Source organism: Anomaloglossus baeobatrachus, chromosome 2, assembly GCF_048569485.1.
Source record: "Anomaloglossus baeobatrachus isolate aAnoBae1 chromosome 2, aAnoBae1.hap1, whole genome shotgun sequence".
NCBI classification, from domain to species: domain Eukaryota; kingdom Metazoa; phylum Chordata; class Amphibia; order Anura; family Aromobatidae; genus Anomaloglossus; species Anomaloglossus baeobatrachus.
In genome coordinates this window covers 102,787,154-102,810,685 of record NC_134354.1, presented here as the reverse complement: position 1 = coordinate 102,810,685, position 23,532 = coordinate 102,787,154, and the positions used below count along the sequence as shown (strand labels likewise).

The 23,532-nt window shown below is 49.8% G+C and overlaps 1 protein-coding gene across 1 annotated transcript in view; it reads left to right on the top strand.

Moving 5' to 3' along the window:
- The window catches only part of TAOK1 (TAO kinase 1), a 172,755-nt gene that overhangs the window by 110,434 nt on the left and 38,789 nt on the right, over positions 1–23,532 (top strand). Inside the window, exons 10-13 of the mRNA XM_075333178.1 lie at positions 6,641–6,734; positions 19,909–19,990; positions 22,053–22,220; positions 22,545–22,748. Of these exons, the coding sequence (XP_075189293.1) occupies positions 6,641–6,734; positions 19,909–19,990; positions 22,053–22,220; positions 22,545–22,748 (548 nt within the window). The remainder of the gene's footprint in view (positions 1–6,640; positions 6,735–19,908; positions 19,991–22,052; positions 22,221–22,544; positions 22,749–23,532) is intronic.

The window sequence follows — 23,532 nt, the reverse complement described above, 5'->3', positions numbered from 1 at the left end:
CGCCGGGGACTTCAGCGCGGCCCGCGCTTTTACGGCGGCCGCGCTGATAACTCGAGTCCCCGGCTTTTGCGGCCTGCTTCCGTTCGTTCCCGCCCCCCGGACCTGCCAGTCAGGAGAGGGGCGGGACGCTGGCCACGTCTAGGAACGGTCATGCCGGCCGCTGGGACTGCGGCGCGGCTGACACTTGTGGTGCGCCGGGGACTTCAGCGCGGCCCGCGCTTTTACGGCGGCCGCGCTGATAACTCGAGTCCCCGGCTTTTGCGGCCTGCTTCCGTTCGTTCCCGCCCCCAGACCTGCCAGTCAGGAGAGGGGCGGGACGCTGGCCAGTGCATCAGCGCTGAGGGCTGGAGTCGTTTTTACATACTCCAGCCCTCACAATCGGCACAGAGGGGACACTGTTCCCGCACTTTTGTTTGGGAACTCCCACGGACCGCCCCTCTCCACAGACGCCGGCAGCCATTCCTGCTGACACGCTGAGCTGCAGAGGGGAGCCGGGGAGACCCAGACAGGGAATCTGCAGCCTCTTACCCGCTATTCAGCGGGCGGTAAGCCCCCTCTTGTGCCAGTATTATTCTTAGTATTTTGTTTATACAAATACTTTGTATTGCATAGCGCTGGGCGCCCTTTGGCTATAGACTCTCTCACATTGCAGAGAGCCAGCAACATGTCGTCCGTAAAACGCAAGGGTGCCAAGGCACAGACATTATATGCTTCCTGCACCGCTTGTGGGACTTTTCTACCAGCAGGCTCCACGGACCCCCATTGTGTGCAGTGCTCGGCCCCTGCGGCGCTTGCACAGTCGGGACCTCTGCTGGACGTGACCCAGGGTGTACCACCTGTGAATGCTGTCCAGGTGACAGGAACTGAGTTTGCAGCTTTTGCTGACAGAATGTCTCTCACTATGTCACAAATTCTTGACACATTGCGAGCTAGGCCTGTACTTCAGGCCACGGACACTGTGCAATCATTGCCCCCTGGTCCCCCTCAGCTCCAAGCTCCGGGACGGGCATATACACCTCAGGGTGAAGACTCTGACTCGGACGATGGCCCCGGGCAGCCTAAGCGGGCTCGCTATGACGGGCCTTCACATTCATCTCAATGGTCAGAATCCCAGCGAGATGAATCTATGGGTGATGAGGCGGACGTAACTGATCAGGATTCTGATCCTGGGACCGCTCTCAATCTAGATACACCAGATGGTGACGCCATAGTTAATGATCTTATATTTAACATCAATAAGATGTTAAATATTTCCCCACCAGCTCCTCTTGTGGAGGAGTCAGCTTCGCAGCACGAGAGAATCCATTTCAGATACCCTAAGCGTACTTTAAGCACTTTTCTGGACCACGCTGACTTTAGAGACGCAATCCAGAAACCCCACGCTTATCCTGAAAGGCGTTTTCCTAAACGGCTTAAAGATACACGCTATCCTTTTCCCCCTGAGGTGGTCAAGGGTTGGACCCAGTGTCCAAAAGTGGATCCTCCAATTTCCAGGCTTGCAGCTAGATCCTTGGTTGCTGTTGAAGATGGAGCGGCACTTAAAGATGCCACTGACAGGCAGATGGAGCTCTGGCTGAAATCCATCTATGAAGCGATTGGAGCGTCATTAGCGCCTTCTTTTGCGGCCGTATGGGCACTCCAAGCTATCTCAGCCGGGCTTGCGCGAGTTGACTCCGTCACACGTGCATGTGCCCCGCAGGTAGCACCATTGACCTCGCAAATGGCGGCATTCGCGTCGTACGCGATTAATGCTGTTCTTGACGCTACAAGCCGCACGGCAGTGGCGTCAGCCAACTCCGTTGTTTTGCGTAGGGCCCTGTGGTTGAGACATTGGAAAGCAGATTCTCATTCCAAGAAGTGCTTAACCAATTTGCCTTTTTCTCGTGACCGATTGTTTGGAGAGCGTTTGGATGAAATCATCAAACACTCCAAGGGTAAGGACTCATCCTTACCGCAACACAGACAAAACAAACCCCAACAAAGGAAGGGTCAGTCTGGTTATCGGTCCTTTCGAGGACCGGGCAGGTCCCAATTCGCCTCGTCAAAAAAGACTCAAAAGGACCAGAGACGCTCAGATTCTTGGAGGTCTCAGTCACGCCCAAAAAGGACAGCCGGAGGAACCGTTGCCAAGACGGCGTCCTCCTGACTTGCGGTCTCCGATTCCCACACCCGCGGTCGGTGGGAGGCTTTCCCACTTTGGCGACATCTGGCTGTCACACGTCAAAGACCGTTGGGTGAGGGATATTCTGTCTCACGGGTACAGGATAGAGTTCAGTTCTCGTCCGCCAACTCGTTTCTTCAGAACTTCTCCACCACCAGACCGAGCCGATGCTCTGTTGCAGGCGGTGGCCGCTCTAAAGGCGGAAGGAGTGGTGACCTCCGTCCCTCTTCAGGAACAAGGTCACGGTTTTTACTCCAATCTGTTTGTGGTCCCAAAAAAGGACGGATCGTATCGGCCCGTCCTGGATCTAAAGTTGCTCAACAGACACGTAAAAGTCAGGAGGTTCCGGATGGAATCCCTACGCTCCGTCATAGCCTCAATGTCTCAAGGAGATTTTCTAGCATCAATAGATATCAAGGATGCGTATCTCCACGTGCCGATCGCACCAGAGCATCAGCGTTTCCTACGCTTCGTCATACACGACGAACACCTACAGTTCGTAGCGTTACCTTTCGGTCTGGCAACAGCCCCCCGGGTCTTCACCAAGGTCATGGCAGCAGTAGTAGCTGTTCTGCACTCGCAGGGTCACTCGGTCATCCCGTATCTAGACGACCTGCTTATAAAGGCACCCTCTCAAGAGGCATGCCAACACAGTCTGAAGGTGGCACTAGACACTCTCCAGAGTTTCGGGTGGATTATCAACTTTCCAAAGTCTCATCTAACCCCGACCCAATCTCTGACTTATCTTGGCATGGAGTTTCATACTCTATCAGCGATAGTGAAGCTTCCACTGGACAAGCAGTGCTCGCTACGGACTGGAGTGCAATCTCTCCTTCAGAGCCAGTCGCACTCACTGAGGCGCCTCATGCATTTCCTAGGAAAGATGGTAGCAGCAATGGAGGCAGTCCCGTTCGCGCAGTTTCATCTGAGCCCTCTACAATGGGACATTCTACGCCAATGGGACGGGAAATCGACGTCCCTCGACAGGACTGTCTCCCTCTCTCAGACTGCCAAGGACTCTCTCCGTTGGTGGCTTCTCCCCACCTCATTGTCACAGGGAAGGTCGTTCCTTCCCCCGTCCTGGGCAGTGGTCACGACGGATGCGAGCCTATCAGGGTGGGGAGCGGTGTATCGCCACCACAGGGCTCAGGGGATGTGGACTCTGGAAGAGTCCACCCTGCAGATCAATGTTCTGGAAATCAGAGCAATCTATCTTGCCCTGCGAGCCTTCCAACAATGGCTGGAAGGCAAGCAGATTCGGATTCAGTCGGACAATTCTACGGCGGTGGCTTACATCAACCACCAAGGGGGAACACGCAGTCGCCAAGCTTTTCAAGAAGTCCAACGGATTTTGACGTGGGTGGAAAGCAGAGCGTCCACCATATCCGCAGTTCACATCCCAGGCGTGGAAAACTGGGAAGCAGACTTTCTCAGTCGCCAGGGCATGGACGCAGGAGAATGGTCACTTCACCCGGACGTGTTTCAGCAGATCTGTTGCCGCTGGGGGACGCCGGACGTCGATCTGATGGCGTCACGGCACAACAACAAGGTCCCAGTTTTCATGGCACGGTCTCACGATCACCGAGCACTGGCGGCAGACGCCTTGGTTCAGGATTGGTCGCAATTCCGACTCCCCTATGTGTTCCCACCTCTAGCATTGTTACCCAGAGTTCTCCGGAAAATCAGGTCCGACTGCCATCGAGCCATACTCGTCGCTCCAGATTGGCCAAGAAGGTCGTGGTACCCGGATCTGTGGCATCTCACGGTAGGCCAACCGTGGACACTACCAGACCGTCCAGATTTGCTGTCTCAAGGGCCGTTTTTCCATCTGAATTCTGCGGCCCTGAACCTGACTGTGTGGCCATTGAGTCCTGGATCCTAGCGGCCTCAGGTTTATCTCAGGATGTTGTTGCCACAATGAGACAGGCTAGAAAACCATCCTCAGCTAAGATCTATCACAGAACGTGGAAGATATTCTTAGCGTGGTGCTTGGCTCAAGGGTTTTCTCCCTGGCCATTTGCATTGCCAATTTTTCTTTCCTTCCTGCAGTCTGGGTTGGAAAAAGGTTTGTCGCTTAGCTCTCTTAAGGGTCAAGTCTCCGCGCTATCCGTATTCTTTCAGAAGCGCTTGGCACAGCTTTCTAAAGTACGCACGTTTCTCCAAGGAGTTTGTCATATCGTTCCTCCTTACAGACGGCCATTGGAACCCTGGGATCTGAACAAGGTTCTCATTGCTCTCCAGAAGCCGCCTTTCGAGCCTTTGAAAGAGGTTCCCCTTTCTCGGCTTTCACAAAAGGTAGTTTTTCTTGTGGCGGTCACGTCTCTTCGAAGAGTGTCCGAGCTAGCGGCGTTATCTTGCAAATCTCCCTTCCTGGTGTTTCACCAAGACAAGGTAGTACTGCGTCCAATTCCAGAGTTTTCTCCCAAGGTGGTTTCTTCCTTTCATCTCAATCAGGATATCACCTTACCATCTTTGTGTCCGCATCCAGTTCACCAATTTGAAAAGGGTTTACATCTGTTGGACCTGGTGAGAGCACTCAGGATTTACATTTCTCGCACGGCGGCTCTACGCCGTTCGGATGCGCTCTTTGTCCTAGTCGCTGGTCAGCATAAGGGATCGCAAGCTTCCAAATCCACCCTGGCGCGGTGGATCAAGGAACCAATTCTTCACACATACCGTTCTGCTGGGCTTCCGATTCCATCTGGACTGAAGGCCCATTCTACCAGAGCCGTGGGTGCGTCCTGGGCATTACGGCATCAGGCTACGGCTCAGCAAGTGTGCCAGGCGGCTACCTGGTCGAGTCTGCACACGTTTACCAAACACTATCAAGTGCATACCTACGCTTCGGCAGATGCCAGCCTAGGTAGACAGGTCCTTCAGGCGGCGGTGGCCCACCTGTAGGAAGAGGCTGTCTGACAGCCCGTTCATGTGGTATCTTTTTACCCACCCAGGGACTGCTTTTGGACGTCCCACTGTCTGGGTCTCCCAATTAGGAGCGAAAAAGAAGAAGGGAATTTTGTTTACTTACCGTAAATTCCTTTTCTTCTAGCTCCAATTGGGAGACCCAGCACCCGCCCTATTTGTTCTTAGGGTTTCGTTTTTTCGGGTGCACATGTTGTTCATGTTGTTTCTTAAGTTCTCCGATCGTGTTATCGGATTGAATTTGTTTTTGAAACTGTTATTGGCTTTCCTCCTTCTTGCTTTGGTACTAAAACTGAGGAATCTGTACTCCTACGGGAGGGTGTATAGCCAGAAGGGGAGGGGCCTTACACTTTTAAGTGTAGTTCTTTGTGCGGCCTCCAGAGGGCAGTAGCTATACACCCACTGTCTGGGTCTCCCAATTGGAGCTAGAAGAAAAGGAATTTACGGTAAGTAAACAAAATTCCCTTCTTTTCCAATTATTTAAATAATTTTAAACAGCGTGGAATCCCCTCTCTTTTTGATAACCAACCAAAGTAAAGCTGACAGCTGAGGACTACAGCCCGTAGTTGTCTGCGTTATATGTGCTGGTTATTAAAAAAAATAGACAGAAACCCATGTCATTTTTTTATTTATTCCCTAGCCACATTTTTTGCATTGCAGTTGCGCCCATTTTGCTTCTTTTTGTAACCCCTTAGCCCTTACGATGACCATTTTACTGCACAGAATTTCGGGGCCCCATTGACTTATGTGGGGTTCAGGGAGAAGTCCGTGTCCTGAACCGAACATTTAACTAGTCCGGCTGAAACTGGCAAACCCGAACTTCCACGGGTCCACTGATTCCTAATGAGGATAATTTATTTTTGCAAAAATTTTAAAAAATCGCACATGACATGTCACTTCTTTGAAACTCAATCTGCTCCCAACTAAAGTCAAGAGGTGGTAAAGCACTGTTGAAAAATGTCTCAATGACTTAAAGAAATGCTTAGGAATAGAAAAATAACCTCTTCCAAAAATCAAATAGGACTCTGCACACAGAAATTGAGCTAGATCGCCAATGTTATAAGAGTTGGAAAAGATTTTTGAGAGTTTCTGCTGCAAAAAATTCTTGATTTTATTCTGTATGCACATAGCCAAAGGAATGTTTCTGTTGTTCATTCCTCTTCAATATCTATGATTTAGCCACCTCTTAAAAAAAAAAACAAAACAAAAAACAACAAAAAAAAAACAACCTGTGCTAACATAACCTTAGATTGCCATCAATGATTGCTCAGTGTGAGTTGGAAAGGGAGAATAAGCAGCTGCCAGCCACCTTCAGTGCCGCTCATCTCTAGGAAAGTAAACCTCACCATAGACATACAATTTTTAGTTGCACATTTTGTCCTTAAGTTGCCCTGTAATTCTGATTTTGTCATGAGAGCGGTCACATGCCATGGCAGGGCTAGTCTGATGTCTGACCTTTCTTGTTAAAGGGAAATAAAATAAAGCCTTTGATTATAATGGAAGGAAGACGGGTAATGGGATTTTCGGGATTTATCAGTTGATGTTTGTTCTTCACAGCTGAAAGGAAACCTCCTTTGTTTAACATGAATGCAATGAGTGCCTTATACCACATAGCGCAGAATGACTCTCCCACACTTCAGTCTAGTGAATGGTGAGTATTGCACATGACCATCCTAACGTCGCTCGCTCATCAGTGCCATTGTTTGCTTCTAAAGTGATCACAATTGCTTTCATTTAGGTCTGTTTCATGGGCGCTATTTCCAATGGTTTCTGTATTAAATAAAAAGAAAATGTCACTGGTCATATGTTACAAATAGATGTGTAATGAGAAATGAGAAATTGAACTTCCCTGAATTCATGATGTAAACTTGCAGTGTAATCTTTAAGGTTTCAAAGAGAAATGCATCTCCTAAACATGAAAGGTTCTCAAGACTGCAAACAAAGGAAATAAGTTCTGTTATATAGAAATCTAACTATATAGTAGTGTGACACCTTTCATGAAATATACTGTATAAACGAAGACAGAAAAGAGACTGCTTTGTTCACATCTTTTTAGTGTCGGAGGTATACACAAATCATACTTCATGCCTTATGTTTTTGCGGGGTCCCACTCTATAGGAAAACACACTTTGGTTATATATGAGAGTTAGGAGGACACAGTCAATAGAACCGGGGGTCTATGGATACTTTTGGTATGTATAGTTAAATACTTTATAATTTGAGTTTTGTGTATGTCAGAAATGTATTCATTGCACCAAACCCCTAATAGTGAAGGTTAAAGGGAACCTGACAGCTAATACATGTACTAGACATTGGCTGTATAATATTAGCCAGGGATGTTTGACTGATTCGCAGGAGACATACTCTAAAGCAGGGGTGGGGAACCTTTTTTCAGCCGGGGGCCATTTGGAAATTTCTACCAACCCTCGGGGGCCGCACAAAATTATCAACTTGAAAATTACCCTAATATATTTGGTCAAACAATTAACTCACTGTGGCGGCTGGAGCTTCTACTCTTTGGTGCAGCTGTAATATTAGGCGATGTTGATCTTGTTGCTTTTCCTGGTTTGAATTGTCTGGGACTGCTGTATATACATCAGAGGAGGGTATGGGGGGCATATACACCACAGGGGAGGGTTGGGAGAAATATAGAACACTGGGGAGGCTGGGGGCATAGACATCACTGGGGGGTACATACATCATTGATGGGGAGCACAGACATAGCTGGGGGGGGCATAAACATTGCTGGGGAGGGCTGGGAGGAATATACATCACTAGGGAAGCAGCAGGGCACAGACGTCACTGGGGGTACATACATCACTGGGGGTATATACACATCACTGGGTTGCACAGACAAGACTGGGGGGCATAAATATTGCTGGGGTTATATACATAGCCGGGGGCAGACAGCCCTGGGGGAAGCTGGAGGGACACAGACAGCCCTGGGGGCACAGAGAATGATGGGAGAGGCTGGAGACACAGACAAACCTGGGGGACGCTGGGGGCACAGATGGCACAGAGACGGATGGGAGAGGCTGAAAGCACAGACAGACCTGGGAGAGGCTCGGGGCACAGAGATCACTGGGGAGACTGGGGGGGGCACGGAGATCACTGGGGAGACTGGGGGGGGGCACGGAGATCACTGGGGAGACTGGGGGGGGGGCACGGAGATCACTGGGGAGACTGGGGGGGGCACGGAGATCACTGGGGAGACTGGGGGGGGGCACGGAGATCACTGGGGAGACTGGGGGGGGGGGCACGGAGATCACTGGGGAGACTGGGGGGGCACGGAGATCACTGGGGAGACTGGGGGGGCACAGAGATCACTGGGGAGACTGGGGGGGGCACAGATCACTGGGGAGACTGGGGGGGGGCACAGATCACTGGGGAGACTGGGGGGGGCACAGATCACTGGGGAGACTGGGGGGGGCACAGATCACTGGGGAGACTGGGGGGGGGGCACGGAGATCACTGGGGAGACTGGGGGGGCACAGAGATCACTGGGGAGACTGGGGGGGGCACAGAGATCACTGGGGAGACTGGGGGGGGGCACAGAGATCACTGGGGAGACTGGGGGGGGCACAGAGATCACTGGGGAGACTGGGGGGGGGGGGCACGGAGATCACTGGGGAGACTGGGGGGCACAGAGATCACTGGGGAGACTGGGGGGGGCACAGATCACTGGGGAGACTGGGGAGGCACAGATCACTGGGGAGACTGGGGGGGGCACAGAGATCACTGGGGAGACTGGGGGGGCACAGATCACTGGGGAGACAGCACAGATCACTGGGGAGACGGCACAGATCACTGGGGAGACTGGGGAGACGGCACAGATCACTGGGGAGACGGCACAGATCACTGGGGAGACGGCACAGATCACTGGGGAGACGGCACAGATCACTGGGGAGACGGCACAGATCACTGGGGAGACGGCACAGATCACTGGGGAGACGGCACAGATCACTGGGGAGACGGCACAGATCACTGGGGAGACGGCACAGATCACTGGGGAGACGGCACAGATCACTGGGGAGACGGCACAGATCACTGGGGAGACGGCACAGATCACTGGGGAGACGGCACAGATCACTGGGGAGACGGCACAGATCACTGGGGAGACGGCACAGATCACTGGGGAGACGGCACAGATCACTGGGGAGACGGCACAGATCACTGGGGAGACGGCACAGATCACTGGGGAGACGGCACAGATCACTGGGGAGACGGCACAGATCACTGGGGAGACGGCACAGATCACTGGGGAGACTGCACAGATCACTGGGGAGACGGCACAGATCACTGGGGAGACGGCACAGATCACTGGGGAGACGGCACAGATCACTGGGGAGACGGCACAGATCACTGGGGAGACGGCACAGATCACTGGGGAGACGGCACAGATCACTGGGGAGACGGCACAGATCACTGGGGAGACGGCACAGATCACTGGGGAGACGGCACAGATCACTGGGGAGACGGCACAGATCACTGGGGAGACGGCACAGATCACTGGGGAGACGGCACAGATCACTGGGGAGACGGCACAGATCACTGGGGAGACGGCACAGATCACTGGGGAGACGGCACAGATCACTGGGGAGACGGCACAGATCACTGGGGAGACGGCACAGATCACTGGGGAGACGGCACAGATCACTGGGGAGACGGCACAGATCACTGGGGAGACGGCACAGATCACTGGGGAGACGGCACAGATGACTGGGGAGACGGCACAGATCACTGGGGAGACGGCACAGATGACTGGGGAGACGGCACAGATGACTGGGGAGACGGCACAGATGACTGGGGAGACGGCACAGATGACTGGGGAGACGGCACAGATGACTGGGGAGACGGCACAGATGACTGGGGAGACGGCACAGATGACTGGGGAGACGGCACAGATGACTGGGGAGACGGCACAGATGACTGGGGAGACGGCACAGATGACTGGGGAGACGGCACAGATGACTGGGGAGACGGCACAGATGACTGGGGAGACGGCACAGATGACTGGGGAGACGGCACAGATGACTGGGGAGACGGCACAGATGACTGGGGAGACGGCACAGATGACTGGGGAGACGGCACAGATGACTGGGGAGACGGCACAGATGACTGGGGAGACGGCACAGATGACTGGGGAGACGGCACAGATGACTGGGGAGACGGCACAGATGACTGGGGAGACGGCACAGATGACTGGGGAGACGGCACAGATGACTGGGGAGACGGCACAGATGACTGGGGAGACGGCACAGATGACTGGGGAGACGGCACAGATGACTGGGGAGACGGCACAGATGACTGGGGAGACGGCACAGATGACTGGGGAGACGGCACAGATGACTGGGGAGACGGCACAGATGACTGGGGAGACGGCACAGATGACTGGGGAGACGGCACAGATGACTGGGGAGACGGCACAGATGACTGGGGAGACGGCACAGATGACTGGGGAGACGGCACAGATGACTGGGGAGACGGCACAGATGACTGGGGAGACGGCACAGATGACTGGGGAGACGGCACAGATGACTGGGGAGACGGCACAGATGACTGGGGAGACGGCACAGATGACTGGGGAGACGGCACAGATGACTGGGGAGACGGCACAGATGACTGGGGAGACGGCACAGATGACTGGGGAGACGGCACAGATGACTGGGGAGACGGCACAGATGACTGGGGAGACGGCACAGATGACTGGGGAGACGGCACAGATGACTGGGGAGACGGCACAGATGACTGGGGAGACGGCACAGATGACTGGGGAGACGGCACAGATGACTGGGGAGACGGCACAGATGACTGGGGAGACGGCACAGATGACTGGGGAGACGGCACAGATGACTGGGGAGACGGCACAGATGACTGGGGAGACGGCACAGATGACTGGGGAGACGGCACAGATGACTGGGGAGACGGCACAGATGACTGGGGAGACGGCACAGATGACTGGGGAGACGGCACAGATGACTGGGGAGACGGCACAGATGACTGGGGAGACGGCACAGATGACTGGGGAGACGGCACAGATGACTGGGGAGACGGCACAGATGACTGGGGAGACGGCACAGATGACTGGGGAGACGGCACAGATGACTGGGGAGACTGGGGAGACGGCACAGATGACTGGGGAGACGGCACAGATGACTGGGGAGACGGCACAGATGACTGGGGAGACGGCACAGATGACTGGGGAGACTGGGGAGACGGCACAGATGACTGGGGAGACTGGGGAGACGGCACAGATGACTGGGGAGACTGGGGAGACGGCACAGATGACTGGGGAGACTGGGGAGACGGCACAGATGACTGGGGAGACTGGGGAGACGGCACAGATGACTGGGGAGACTGGGGAGACGGCACAGATGACTGGGGAGACTGGGGAGACGGCACAGATGACTGGGGAGACTGGGGAGACGGCACAGATGACTGGGGAGACTGGGGAGACGGCACAGATGACTGGGGAGACTGGGGAGACGGCACAGATGACTGGGGAGACTGGGGAGACGGCACAGATGACTGGGGAGACGGCACAGATGACTGGGGAGACGGCACAGATGACTGGGGAGACTGGGGAGACGGCACAGATGACTGGGGAGACTGGGGAGACGGCACAGATGACTGGGGAGACTGGGGAGACGGCACAGATGACTGGGGAGACTGGGGAGACGGCACAGATGACTGGGGAGACTGGGGAGACGGCACAGATGACTGGGGAGACGGCACAGATGACTGGGGAGACGGCACAGATGACTGGGGAGACGGCACAGATGACTGGGGAGACGGCACAGATGACTGGGGAGACGGCACAGATGACTGGGGAGACGGCACAGATGACTGGGGAGACTGGGGAGACGGCACAGATGACTGGGGAGACTGGGGAGACGGCACAGATGACTGGGGAGACGGCACAGATGACTGGGGAGACTGGGGAGACGGCACAGATGACTGGGGAGACTGGGGAGACGGCACAGATGACTGGGGAGACTGGGGAGACGGCACAGATCACTGGGGAGACGGCACAGATCACTGGGGGCACAGGCAGACCCGGGGGAGCTTTGAGGCAGTTAGAGAACTGGGGGAGGCCTGGATCACTGAGTGCTGGAGGTGGCTGCGGGCACGGAGAGCACTGCCAGCGCGCACAGAGAGGAGCCACCACCGCCGCCAACAGGGAGCCGCCACCCGCCGCCAACAGGGAGCCGCCGGGCTCAGGGAGCCGCCGCCACCGCCACCGCCGGGCTCAGGGAGCCACCGCCGGGCTCAGGGAGCCACCGCCGGGCACAGGGAGCCACCGCCGGGCACAGGGAGCCGCCGCCACCGCCGGGCACAGGGAGCCGCCGCCGCCGCCACCGCCGGGTACAGGGAGCCGCCGCCACCGTCGGGTACAGGGAGCCGCCGCCACCGCCGGGAGCAGCCACCGCCGGGCACAGGGAGCAGCCGCCGCCGGGCACAGGGAGCAGCCGCCGCCGGGCACAGGGAGCAGCCGCCGCCGGGCACAGGGAGCAACCGCCGCCGGGTACAGGGAGCCGCCGCCGGGAACAGACCTGGGGGATGATTGGCAGTTAATCCTCTCCTGTTTGATTTTAGCACTCCTCACGCCGATCCCACCTACAAAGTACGTCCTCACGTAGGTGGGGACGTAGTCTTTCAGGTATAGGAAATGCAGAGTTCAGCATTGAACGCGCTGTGTGGTTTTAAAGGGCCAGCAGCCAGCAAGATGCGGCTGGCGCTCTAGCACTGCAATCCCCGGGAATCAGCTCGGGGGCCGCAGGAAAAGTCGTTGCGGGCCGCATACGGCCCGCGGGCCGGAGGTTCCCCACCCCTGCTCTAAAGGCACCAAAAACCACCAGCTTCTATGCCTACTGTCCAAGAGTGATTGGTCTAGGAGTGCACGTATAGGGGGGAGACCCGTCACTCCAGGGGAACGGGCAAAGAGAAGCCGCTGGGGACCCCATGTGTGACAAGTCTCCCATGCTTTTAGAGTATGTTTTTCTGTTAAACACCCCTGCTTTTCAGAGTCAAATATGCCTAGCTGAGATCATACAGCCGGGGTCTAATACATGTTCCCCATGGTCAGGTTCCTATTAAAGTACCACTTCAGCTTTTTTTTTTTTTTTTATTTTGTTTTTTATTTTACTGCTGGAGTGGTGCTTTAAATCTAAGCCCCCTGACCCCTGTCTCATACTCGCCTTCCGGCAGTTTCACTTTCTATCACCGCTGCCCCGGTCGGTCTCCTGTGATTTTTGTCCTGCCGGTCTCCAGTGTTTCATGAAGTACGCTGGCGTTCACTCGTCAATGCATCTCTGAGAGCATCGTTCTCGCTGTCATAGACTTGTATTGAGCACTTGAGAGGTAACGTCTGGCCAATCAGATGTTATGGGCACAAGATTATGCCGCAGAACTGGAGCGCCGCCGAAAAAAGGTGAAAAAAAGCAGGGGACTTATATAAAGCATCACTCCAGCTATGGAGAAAAAACCCAACCTGCTGGAGTGCTTCTATAAAGTAAAAATTAGTAGTATAATTGCCTTTGAAATAGGGTATGTCAGCTATTATGCAGAGATGGGAATACCGGTCTGTTGGTTCCATAACTCTCATGAAAGTGAATGGTAATTATGGAAAGAGCAGCCGCTAATAGACTGGTATTCTCATCACAGCTAGCCATGACTGAGGTGTAAATACCGGACTGAAAACCTACAGATAAATATATGTACCTCCGAGTGGTCTTCGCTGTGCCTGATCACACTGGCAGGTCATTAAAAGCTGAAAAGCTTCTTTAAATGTTTTACTAGCGCTCTGCAAATAAAGCCGTGTAAATCCCAAGTCCTCGGCTATAAACTGCGCAGTTCATTCCTGGAATTTGGCAGGAACCAGAATTAGGCTGAACATATGATACCTTCTGTACAACCTCAGTGTAAGAACATGTGTGGCATTTTATTTTTCTTGGTTCCGCCGGTGGCCACCACCTAGTAACTAATGCTCAGTAACCGCCTCCACTGAACTATGATGCATGGCCTCCCAGTAGACCTATCCTTTTCCTGGAAGTGTCATGATGTCAGAAGAATGTCATTCTAAATTGTTTCATATATACAGTACTGTTCAAAAGATTTATGTAGGTGTGGGAAAAAATGTTGCAAAGTGAAGATATAGTGTTAATGGCTTAATTTTCTCCATTAATATGCAAAGTGAATAAACGATAGAGAAATTTAAATCGAATATATCTCTGGTCTGACAACTCTGTACCTTCAAAACAGCATGAATTCTTCTAGGTACACTTTGTACGCAGTTTTTGAGGGCCCTCGGCAGGGAGGTTGTTCCAAACATCTTGTAGGACTCTAACCACAGATCTTCTGTTGATGTCAGGTTGTGAAATTCCTTCTGTTGCTCCCTATAATCTGACAGATCTGGGCTTTTTAGAGGCCATAGCATCACTTCCAGGACTCCTAGCTCTTAATGACATTGTCTGTATACTTGGAAACATTGTAATGCTGCAGAATAAATTTGGAGCCGATGAAACGCTTCCCTGATGATATTGCAAGACTAATCCTGACCAAATCCCTCAACTCCATTTGCTGAAATGCAGCCCCAAACTTGTAAGAAATCTCCACTCTTCTTCACTGTTATATGAAGACACTCATTATTATACTGCTTTCCAAGCTATCGGCAAACATTTTACATTGCCTCATCAGTCCTGAGCACTTGCTGCCGTTTTTATTCACTGCCGATACTTTGTATTCATGCATTGATCTTGTTCCCATATTGAAAGTATAGTTCTAGTCTGCAATTATTCCTTGAAGACCTCTTATTATATGGGTGTAGCTGGGTCCTTCTTTTTGCTGCCAATTCTGAGTTGATGGCACTGCTGGACATTTTCCCATTTTGAAAGAATGTAAACATGACATATCTTTCATCTGCTGTGCTATACAGTCATATGAAAAAGTTTGGGCGGATTGCACATTTTCTGTTAGTGCAATAAACCTCATTTCAATCCAGAAATATTACTCAGTCAATCAGTTATTAGATATACGAAACTGAAATAGCTGTTGCAAAAACCCAAATTGTTATAAAGAAAAAAGGTTAACATTAATAGGGGTGCCCAAACGTTTTCATATGACTGTATTTCCTTGTATGACCACTGCATCTACTTGTCTTGTCTATATGAAGAGGGTCATACCATCTGACCGTGCACCCTTCCCCCAGTTGCCACAGGTAATCTTATCCTATATAGCAGGTTCCTACTTGTCCATACACAGGAGGTTTTTAACCTAGAGAGAGGCTTCAGCATAGCGTCAGGGACCCAGTTACGAGATATGCCGTGAAGGGGCAACTGGGCAGATATACAAATGGCCATTTATATATGCTAAATATCTCATTTTTCTCAGATTTTCCTTAGCAGTAATGCAGGTACATGTTCACATATTCATGGTTTCCATACTTTAGCATTTCAGAGTGCAAACTGTTTTTTTGTATTCACTGCATCTACTGACCTCAATGGTGCCCATTTCTTGGTACTTCTTTAAAGGAGATTCAACAGCATGTCTTGAAACCCCAGTCTGCTTTATTTTTTTTCCCCCTGGTAGAAACCTTGCTGATGCGGTATAACTAGCCAGTTTCTTGTTGCTGTGCTTAGTCTTGACTTTGTGTATGGCCTGTAACATAAAACGATTTATAATATCCTGGAAGTAATGACCTGGTCCCCACAGAGCCCTGATCTCAACATTATGCAGTCTGTCTGGGATTACATGACAAAACAGAAGTATTTGCATAAGTCTTCATCTATAGAAAATTTGTGGCTCTGCCTCCAAGATGTTTGGAACCACCTCCCTGCCGGGTTCCTTCAAAAACTGTGTTAGGCTATGTGCGCACTTACCGGATTTTGCCACGGATTTTCCGCGGATTTGCTGCATGTTTCGCTGCAGAAAATGTTCATAACATCTCTGCAGTGAATCACCAGCAAATCCTATGGAGAAAAAAAAATCCTGTGCGCACTGGGCGGAATTTGACAGCTGCATGTTTTGCTGCGGGAATCCCGCAGCAAAAACAAGTGCATGTCACTTCATTTCCGCACATCGCTGCGGGATTTCACTCCATTGACTCAATGTTAATCATGAAATCCCGCAGGGAATAACGCAGGCAGCAAATTCTGTGCGGTTCACTGCGTTTTCCTGCGTTATTCCCTGCGGTATTTCGCGGTTTACCTCCGGTAATGTACATCGCCTGTCTGCGGTTTTGCAGGGAAGTGATGTCATTACAGGAAGAGGAAGCCGTGCAGAGAGTAAACACAAACACATCACAGACACAGAACACATAGACACAGACACATAGACCACACATAGAAAGAAAACGGAAATATAGAAAAAAAAGAACGTGGGCTCCGCTGCATATTTACCGTCCAGCCGAGGTAAGCACACAGCGGCGGCCCGGTATTCTCAGGCTGGGGAGGGAGAGGGGCAGGGTTAATGTCCCCCGCCTCACTCCCTCTCCCGCAGCCGAGAATATCAGCCGCAGCTGCCCCGGCACTGTCGCATGCAATATGCGGCACTACCGGAGTGTCCTCGGCTCTTCTTGCCACCGTGTAGCAGTGGTGGCAAGGTAATACAAGGGGTTAATGGTGATGGGGGACCACCGCCATTAACCCCAGGCTTGATCATGGCAGCGTCTATGTGACAGCTGACATGATCAACCCGTAAGTAAAGTGAAAAAAACACAGACACCGAAAAATTCTTTATTTTAAATAAAACCAACAAGCCTCGTTCACCATTTTATTAACCCCCCCGAAACAAAGCTCCGGCGTAATCCACCGCTCCGACGTAATCCACAGGTCCTGCGCTGCTTCCATCCAGCCGCGACTGTCACAGACACAGGCTGAATGCAGCAGACAGCAGAGGTAATTACCGGTCATTTCCCACGGCCGGTAATGTGAACTCACTGCCGACCGTGGGAAATGCAGCGATCTGTCCTCTATCTATCCCTCTATCTATCTATCTGTCTGTCTATCTATCTATCCCTCTATCTATTCTTCTGTCTATCTACTATCAGAATTAAATGTATTTTTTTTTTTTTTTTCTTCTTCAATGTGCTTTATTGCATTGAATGCAATAAAGCACATCCCAACCCGCACGCGGCAAAACCGCGGCAATACCGCGGTAAAACCGCAGCAAACCGCGGCAAACCGCTTGCGGTTTTCGGGTGCGGTTTCCCGCGGTTTTTTACCGCGGGTGCGGTAATCTTTGAGAGCATGCGGAATTTACGCAAGGAAATTTCATTTCCCAGTGCGCACAGAGCCTTAAGGCTACATTTACACATCCATATAAGTGTTACCATCCAAGAGAACCGGATTTTTTTTTTTTTTTTTTCATGTCATCCTAGTTGCATCTGGTATTTTTTTCACTGAAGCAGGTAGACTGAATTTTTTTTTTTTAAATCTCTTGACACTCAACAATGTATCAGTTAAAATCCAACAAAATTCTGAAGTGCAAAGTTGTCTTCCTAGTTTCATCCGTGTCTCGCGGACCCTTATAGACTTTAATGGCTGCATAATCAGATCAGAACAGAACGTGCTTGGAGTCTTCTGGACCGGAGACACGGACTGGTTCTAAAACTGATGTGTATAGGTTAGTGTGCTGTGTGAGAGAACAGACAGCACACGGATCTGTGAATGTAGCCTAAGGAACCTAAAAGAATTCATGCTTTTTTGAAGGCAAATGGGTGGCCACACCAAATATTGATTTGAGATATAGAAATATATTGAATGCATGTGATGTCAATACAAGTAATGCTTCTTATTGCTACACTTACTAAAATGGTTTTCTTCTTGTTAATCTAGTTTATTAGTCTACAATAATGAAATTTATATTAACCATTGCTATCAATTAGTGAGCACTACCGTGCAGTCGGACGTTCAAATGCCCGTGACTCAAGTAGTGAGTTTAATGGAAGTCAATGGGGGAGTCAACCATTTTCCCAGGAATTCTTCATGAAAAATGCTCTAGTTTCCTATTGATTTCAATTATACTCAGTACATGAGTTGAGCCCTTTTGAGTGTCCCGACTCCTCGTTAAGAGTACCGAACCCCCGAGCATGGTAGTGCCCGCTCACCAATATTCGTTACGAATTCCGAGCTTTTGCGCATGGCAGTGCTCACTTTCTACTAATTGGTGTAATAAAAGGATCACAATTAATCATTATCACAATATTCAAATAAGTTCACACAGCCACATAGAAAATCAGTACCATCCAGAAAAGTTGTATGATTATTTCATTCATTCATTCATTCATTAATTCATTCATTCATTCATTCATTCATCTGTTTAATCACTTGTGTGCAATCAATTATTTTTTTATTTATTTTTACTGCAGCAGCTTTTAAACATTTACAGTTTGCTATGTTACAAAATGTAATGTATCCAGAAAAATCAATGTCATGCTGTGGTATCCGATTTTTTTTTTTTTTTTTCTCGCAACCATATAATTGAATGGGTTAGTCTCATCGATTTTATTTTTATTTATTCTTGTAAAGTCGAGCATGCTGCATATTTTTTTTCACAGAACAGTTTTGTCAATGAAAAAAATAGTTGCTCTGCACTGCCCCAACATTTGTCCGAGTGCTGTTTGGTTTGTTTTTTAGCTGATTGCACTCAATTGAAAATACAGTTGTGTGCACGGGCCCTTACTGTGATTTTAATAGGATATGTAAACTAATACTGCAGCAGAAGTCTATAAGTCCATCATAACTGAATATTGTTTGTTAAAGCAGAACTCCGCACTTCCAAACTCCGTTTTACCTCGACTTATCTGCTGAGCTTCTCTCACTTAGGCTAGGTTCACATTTCCGTTAAAGTGTATCAGTCACAATCCGCGGCTCTGGTAAACAATGCAATCCGTTTAGCGGATTCCATTTTGTCCCATAGACTTGTATTAGTGGCGGATTGCGACTGATTACCTTGCGTTGCATCCGCTGCGCCACGGTCAGTCGTTTTTGGACTGACCGGGCAGAAACATCGCAGAATGTAACGTTTTTTGGGCTGTCAAAATTGACGCACTGCGCAGGAATCTGTCGCAATCCGTCAAGCTTGTAATGTTTGTCTATGGTGCTGGATTCCGTCGTAATTCGTCTTACAACGGAATCCAGCGCTGGATTCCATCATGCTCTACTGAGCATGCCCAGCATGTTTGGCACACCCACTGGGCTGTCCCAAACACATACGGATCATGAATGATCCGTCAAAAAACGAACGCACAGCGGATGTAACGGACACGACGGATCAGTTTTTTTTCACAGGATTCCAGTGAACGGAATCCTGTGAAAAACACATCCGTTGCGTCAGTTAACACCTTAAAAAATGACTGATCCGTCGCTGACGGACCTGACGGATTTAAAACAGCGGAAATGTGAACCTAGCCTTACTGACTTATCGATAAGGCCATGGTGCTGCTCTCCACTCCATACGGCCTGATCTGGTACCTTTTTGCTTTGTGGCTGCTTTCATGTCACATCATATGTGATATACAGTGTTTCGCACAGGTGCCAATCTCTTCTTTGCTGTACAAAAGTCTCTTGCTCACACATGCAAAGGTTACATTACTTGCAAACCAAAGCATATAACACTTATAACAACCCAGCAGTCATAAGTTCTTATGAAGCCTTCTTCTATTTGCTCTGTTTGAGCTGAGACAATAGTTACATGTTTTGGTTTTTTCTTTTACTTTTTTTTTTTTATGGTAATTAGTATTTTAAAAATCCAATTAATGCGAAGTATTAAAATGTACTGCACTGAAGGAGAAACTACATGTGATGACTCTTGTATTAATTCCGCAGGTCTGACTACTTTCGAAACTTTGTAGATTCCTGTCTCCAGAAAATCCCTCAAGATCGACCAACATCAGATGAGCTGCTTAAGGTGAGCGCTTCATTTTCTTGTAATTTATAGAGGATCCGAGTGATCACCACATACTGTCCAGTGCTGTACTAACAAATACAAATCTACCGTATTTTTCGGACCATAAGACGCACTTTTTTTCCCCCAAATGTTGGGGGAAAGTTGGGGGTGCGTCTTATGGTCTGACTATAGGGCTGCGGCCGGGAACAAGGGTGCTGTGGTGGAGCGGGTCATCGGGGGCACGAGCAGGCAGCAGCAGCGCCTGCCGTGACCACGTGGGCCCGCTCATTACATATGCACGCCCATCCTCCCGCCCATCTCTCAGCGCTGAAGCCGGTGCTGACAGGTGGGCGGGAGGACGAGCGGGGACGCGCGCATAGTAAAGAGCCGGTCCGCGTGATCACCCCTGGCAATTACAGCCTGGAGTGATCATGTGCGGCTGTATTCACTGCCCCCCGCGCGGCGTCATCAGCGCGGGGTGCATTGAATCAGTGCACTCACCCGTCCAGTGTGTGGAGCCGTCCCCCCTGCTGCACGCGATGTCTTCCTGTCTGTGCCGGTCAGCTGATCGGCACAGACAGGAAGACATTGCGTGCAGCAGGGGGACGGCTCCACACACAGGTCATTGCCGCTGAGAGGAAGATGATCGGCTGCAGGGAGGGAGGAAAAGGTGAGTATAAACGTTTGTTTTTTTTTTTCTCTGTGCTATAGGATACAGGCCATATACCAGGATGGTATATGAGCACGATGGGGGCATATAGCAGGATGGGAGTATATGAGCAGGATGGATGGGGGGTATATGAACAGGATGGAGGTATATGAACAGGGTGGGGGTATATGAACAGGATGGGGGTATATGAGCAGGATGGGGGTATATGAGCAGGATGGGGGTATATGAGCAGGATGGGGGTATATGAGCAGGATGGGGGTATATGAGCAGGATGGGGGTATATGAGCAGGATGGGGGTATATGAGCAGGATGGGGGTATATGAGCAGGATGGGGGTATATGAGCAGGATGGGGGTATATGAGCAGGATGGGGGTATATGAGCAGGATGGGGGTATATGAGCAGGATGGGGGTATATGAGCAGGATGGGGGTATATGAGCAGGATGGGGGTATATGAGCAGGATGGGGGTATATGAGCAGGATGGGGGTATATGAGCAGGATGGGGTTATATGAGCAGGATGGGGTTATATGAGCAGGATGGGGGTATATGAGCAGGATGGGGGTATATGAGCAGGATGGGGGTATATGAGCAGGATGGGGGTATATGAGCAGGATGGGGGTATATGAGCAGGATGGGGGTATATGAGCAGGATGGATGGGGGAAATATCAATAGGATGGATGGGGGGTATATCAATAGGATGGGGGTATATGAACAGGATGAGGGAATATGAGCAGGATGCTAGTATATGAGCAGGATGGGGGTTTATAGCAGGATCATATACAAGGCAGGAGGATCATTACCAGGATGGGGTACCTTAGTAGAGAATTTGGGGACATTACCCCCATAACAGTGTCGGCAGCAGATCCTCGCCCCATAAGTGTCATGACCACATTTTTTTGCTTAAAGTTTTATTTTCCTATTTTCCTCCTCTAAAACCAGGGTGCGTCTTATAGTCCGGTGCGTCTTATAGTCCGAAAAATACGGTAATCACTGTTTTATTGGTGATTTTCAAACTTCCTGAGCATTTTATTCAATTGGGAGTAAGCTGTGTTTAGCAGCCACTTATTCTGCACCTGCCATCAGAAGCAGATGCACGCTCAGGGGAACAGAGCGTGCATGTGTATGTGGGAGTTCATGGGGACCATTACTTGGCTGATAGCTATTGAAATATGTTGTATGACCATCGTAAGTCCCACAGAGTAATGTGAGTCACTAGCACTTTTATTTTTTTGAAATGTTTTGAAAGAGCTCAGACAGATCTATGATTTCATTCATTATAGTGCATAAAAGTATTCACGTATTTGCAGGGCCACCAGTTTTCAGCTAGATTACTTTTAGCGTATTGTTGCACAAACTTTCCGTTTTGAGGTCATTAATATTGAGGGATTTAATCTGCTTTATGATATTGCAGCACATGTTTGTCTTACGTGAGCGACCAGAAACAGTGTTAATTGACCTGATCCAGAGGACAAAGGATGCAGTCAGAGAGCTGGATAACCTACAGTACCGTAAAATGAAGAAGCTGCTTTTCCAGGAGGCCCATAATGGACCCGCTGTGGAAACTCAAGAGGAGGAGGAGGTATGATCCTGAATGCTGGTGCTTTGTACTTAAAAAGGTTAGATATTATGTAGGCAGCTAGCCATTCCTCCTGATCCGGCGGCTCCTATAATATTTGGCCAGTGACTAAAGCAGGAACCTATTTCTGTTTTTGTGCACTAATTGGACAGGGGGTGTCTAAAGAATCAACATCCTCTTTAACCCCCGTTTATTGTTTTTATATGTAACACAATTCGATAGTATAGTATTTTCAATCCGATTTATTCTTGATTAGTAAAATAACAATTTTTTTTTTTTTGTGTAGAACAAAGATTTATTTAAATGAGTAATGTTCTTACTTTTCAGGAGCCAGAGCATGGAGTTGGCCGAACAGGAACTGTAAACAGCATCGGCAGTAACCAGTCTATCCCCAGCATGTCTATTAGTGCCAGTAGCCAAAGTAGTAGTGTGAATAGTCTTCCAGATGCCTCAGATGACAAGAGTGAGTTGGACATGATGGAAGGAGATCACACCGTAATGTCAAACAGCTCTGTCATTCATTTAAAACCAGTAAGTTTTGTCTTATTTTTTTTTTTTTTTTTTACACACAAGGCTTTTTTTCTCCATTTAGTTGCTTAGCTGTAGCTAGAAGTAGGACCAGATCTTTTTATGCTCTTGGACGTTCGCAGATTTGCACTCCTTGTTTTAGTGGGTTTTTTTCTCTTTACGTTAATGCCTGGTTGTATCCACATGAGCCGAAAAACTTTTTTTCTTTTTTCTTTTTATTTTAAAGGGGTCTGTCAGCATAAACTAAGCAAATAGTCATGTATGGGATATAGTCCCTATACAAATCAAATATTCACTGTTCTAATCGCTGCCTCTCTTCTGGAGAATATTAAACTTAATCAAATATGCTAATTAGGCTCCTGTATTTTGCCTTCTTGTTTGTCCCCGCCTCTCACTGGTATTTGACACCACTGACTTGCCTGGATCGTACACTGTTTACAGAGAAAGCTCAGGCAAGCCAGCGCTGTCAATCACTAGTCAGGGAGGCGGGGCATGCAAAACCAATGGTTGGACGGTGCATTCAGCCTCCTTCACTACACCCAGGGTGCACCAACTGTCTAATTAGCATATACAATTTTAGTTTCTACAGAATGAGGGAAACTAAAGATGCAATTATTCTAGGGGATATGTCCCCTACAAGGCCATGTGCGTAGTTGTCGGTTTGTGTCGCTATACTTCTTATCCACATATTGAGAATTGGACTTCTGAAAATTGTAATTATTAGGATGTCACATTTTGTAATTTCTTCTGCATTAAAGGCGCCAATAGAGGTCTTTCACTGTGAACA